This window comes from Oryzias melastigma, linkage group LG13 (genome assembly GCF_002922805.2).
Source record: "Oryzias melastigma strain HK-1 linkage group LG13, ASM292280v2, whole genome shotgun sequence".
NCBI classification, from domain to species: Eukaryota; Metazoa; Chordata; class Actinopteri; order Beloniformes; family Adrianichthyidae; genus Oryzias; species Oryzias melastigma.
The window spans coordinates 26,972,961-26,975,680 of NC_050524.1; the positions used below are offsets into that span (position 1 = coordinate 26,972,961).

At 35.6% G+C, this 2,720-nt stretch overlaps 1 protein-coding gene and 1 long non-coding RNA gene across 2 annotated transcripts in view; one reads left to right on the plus strand and one right to left on the minus strand.

The window, feature by feature from the left end:
* scn2b (sodium channel, voltage-gated, type II, beta) overlaps positions 1 to 1,881 on the minus strand; it is a 20,899-nt gene extending 19,018 nt beyond the window's left edge. The window contains exon 1 of the mRNA XM_024277828.2: positions 1,627 to 1,881. Within this exon, the coding sequence (XP_024133596.1) occupies positions 1,627 to 1,699 (73 nt within the window). The 5' untranslated portion in view covers positions 1,700 to 1,881. The remainder of the gene's footprint in view (positions 1 to 1,626) is intronic.
* Positions 1 to 2,522, plus strand: part of LOC118599535 — a 3,219-nt gene extending 697 nt beyond the window's left edge. The window contains exon 2 of the long non-coding RNA XR_004948934.1: positions 1,581 to 2,522. This is a non-coding gene — a long non-coding RNA (uncharacterized LOC118599535). The remainder of the gene's footprint in view (positions 1 to 1,580) is intronic.
* The last annotated feature ends 198 nt before the right edge of the window (positions 2,523 to 2,720 follow it).

Genomic DNA, 2,720 nt, shown 5'->3' on the forward strand with positions numbered 1-2,720 from the left:
AAATTTAAATTGCGTTTTTTCGTTTAAGCACAATATTTTGTAAGGACTCAGTCCAATGAAAAATTGTGGGTTTTTTTTGTGTTTTTAACATGTTATTGTTGCATTTTTGTCATGATAAAGGATATATCTCAAATAATATGAGATTAAAACTATGTTTTTGAGTGTTCCTTCATTCAAATTGTAAAATTGATTATGAGCAGACAAAAACCAGCGGGAACAATTTTACATTAGATCAAAATATAGTTGGAGTGGGACTTAAAACAATGTAACATTGGTATGATTTTTTTTTTTAATGGATGATTACTTCTTCCCTTTTTTGTTATTTGTTTTGTACACTATAAGCCCTGTTTAACTTAAACAAAATTTAAAATCTGCACTTGAGAATGCTTTGGTCTGTTTTGTTTCCTGTTACATGTCACTGCATCCCTGGCTCTTTATCTAATTGTGCTGCTGCCCTCTAGTGCTGCTTTGGAAAAACTGAAACAATGCAGAGTTCTGAACAAATGAGGGGGAAAACCTGTTAAAAGTAGAGACCACAAGATGACTGCAGAAGTAGATTTGAATTTAAATTTGGTCTGCTAGCTCAATCTGTTTAACCCTTAAACATTGGAGCTCCAGTGTTTATGTTCTTTGATTTAACTTTTCAAATGTTAACGCGATCAACATAATTCCAGTAGATTTTAAAGGAGAAAAGCGGCATCTCCTTTAAAATCTACTGGAATTATGTTGATTGCGTTAATAACTGAAAAGTTACAGTATGTTAAAGATTTTGTGTTTAAGGGTCACCGGTGACACCTCAGGTGTTAAAGGGCCTTCAGTCTATTACGCCTTTGACTCCCTTGTTTACAGGTGTCCTCCTTCATCAACAGTTAAGATCTCCTTCATGTGTGTTAAAACACTATTTAGTCATAATTACTAACAAAACCCAACAAAAATTAGGGTGTAAATGCATGCAATTCGTTAGTACTTTACAGTCTCATCTGAGGAAACTAGAAAGGACTTGTGAGCATCTCACAGCAGACAGGAAGTGCAGTATTTTTAACCTGAAGTGCTGCATCCTATAGGTGGACAGTAATGGCCTCAGTCCAGAAATACGCTTTTGGGATGAAGAAGCTGCATCTTCCTAAAATGGGAAGAAGCTGTTTTTATTTTTTTTTAATACATATGTCTGGCTAAGTACTATCCCACAATGCTTAGCTGATTGACTGATCATCCTTTAGGAGTTTGCATTATTATTACAGCTCATACAGTGAAATCATTTCCTGTCAAGTGGTTTCATTTTGTGCATGATCCACATTGTGGATTGTGTACAACAGGATCCTGTAAATTTAAGGCTAAATCTGGAAGGTGTCATTAATTCTGTTTTTTCATAGTGGGAAAGCGTGATTGATTATTGATAATTGGCCTAAAACGAACCGGAAATAAGCCATCATAGGAGGGGGGGAAGACAAGATGGTTTAATGCAAAACCAGCTTGTGATGGTTAGGTTTGAGCACCTCACCCCCCTCCTCTGGATGCGACACAAACACTCGGATGAAGCAGAACATGAGACATGATCCCATCATCATCATCATCATCAGCAGCAGCAGCAGCAGCAGCAGACGCATCGGCTGAGCCTGGTCTTACCAGAGAGCAGCATCAGCAGCAGCGCGCTCAGCAGCTCAACGCCAGTCCGCCCCTCCCGCCCGACTGAAGACATCTCTCTGCCTACAAATAACAACAACAACAGCTGCTGTCTCCCTGTGAGAGGTGTGTAGTTATGAATTTAAAAAAGAGCAGGTATTCTGCTCTTTAACGCTAAAAAAAATTGCTATTGTTTCAGAGAAGGGACATGGCTGGCAGTGTCTGTAGCCGAGTGATGGTTGGTTTTATGGTTCTCGGGTCCTTTGCGATTGGACAGACAGAACAAGATGGAGGATGGCTCCCCTTCTGGAAGGTTTTTTTTAAAAAAGAAAATAATTATACAAAACTGATTTGGTAAAGCGGAATTACCTTAAAAACAAATACATTTCAACAAGTTATTCAAAAAAGAGGTTAAAAACCTAAAATAATCAATGTAAACAATATATTTTATTGTTATTAAAGCAATTAAAAGACAGTATTTAACAGATTTTATACACATTTCATCTTGTATCTCTTAAAATATATATTTTATAAAATGATTATGCATTTATTGAAATTGATTATCTTTATTTTGATGAGAATACTATGCTGAGAAAAAAACAGGTGGTCGTGCCGACAAACAAAAAAATAAACAGAACGTTATGCCTCTCATAATCCAGTACTGATCTATGACAGTAGAGGGATATAAAACTAGCTATACATTTGGAGTAATCACATCTTCCCACCAGGAGAGAAACCTATAAATTAAATGAAAATGACGCTCTTAAAAAATACATACAAGAAAATAATAATTATAAAGGAAAAGTGTCAAGTTGGGGGTTAATGCTCCCAATAGAAGGCCTTAGCTAACCTGTTGCTCAAATTAATTTTGATGTCACCTTTAAGAAAAAATAAATAAAAAAAAAAAAAAATAACTGCAATCCCAAGTCAGTAACAATTGGAGTTTGAAGACGTTACATTTTTGGGTCAAAATTTTTAAAAATAAAATAAAAATACCAAAACAATGCTGATTATGCCAATAGAACATTTCCCATGGTCAAAATTATATTGTAAAGTAGTTACTGAGATGTAAATAACCCCCTGTTGGCTTTTTGTTG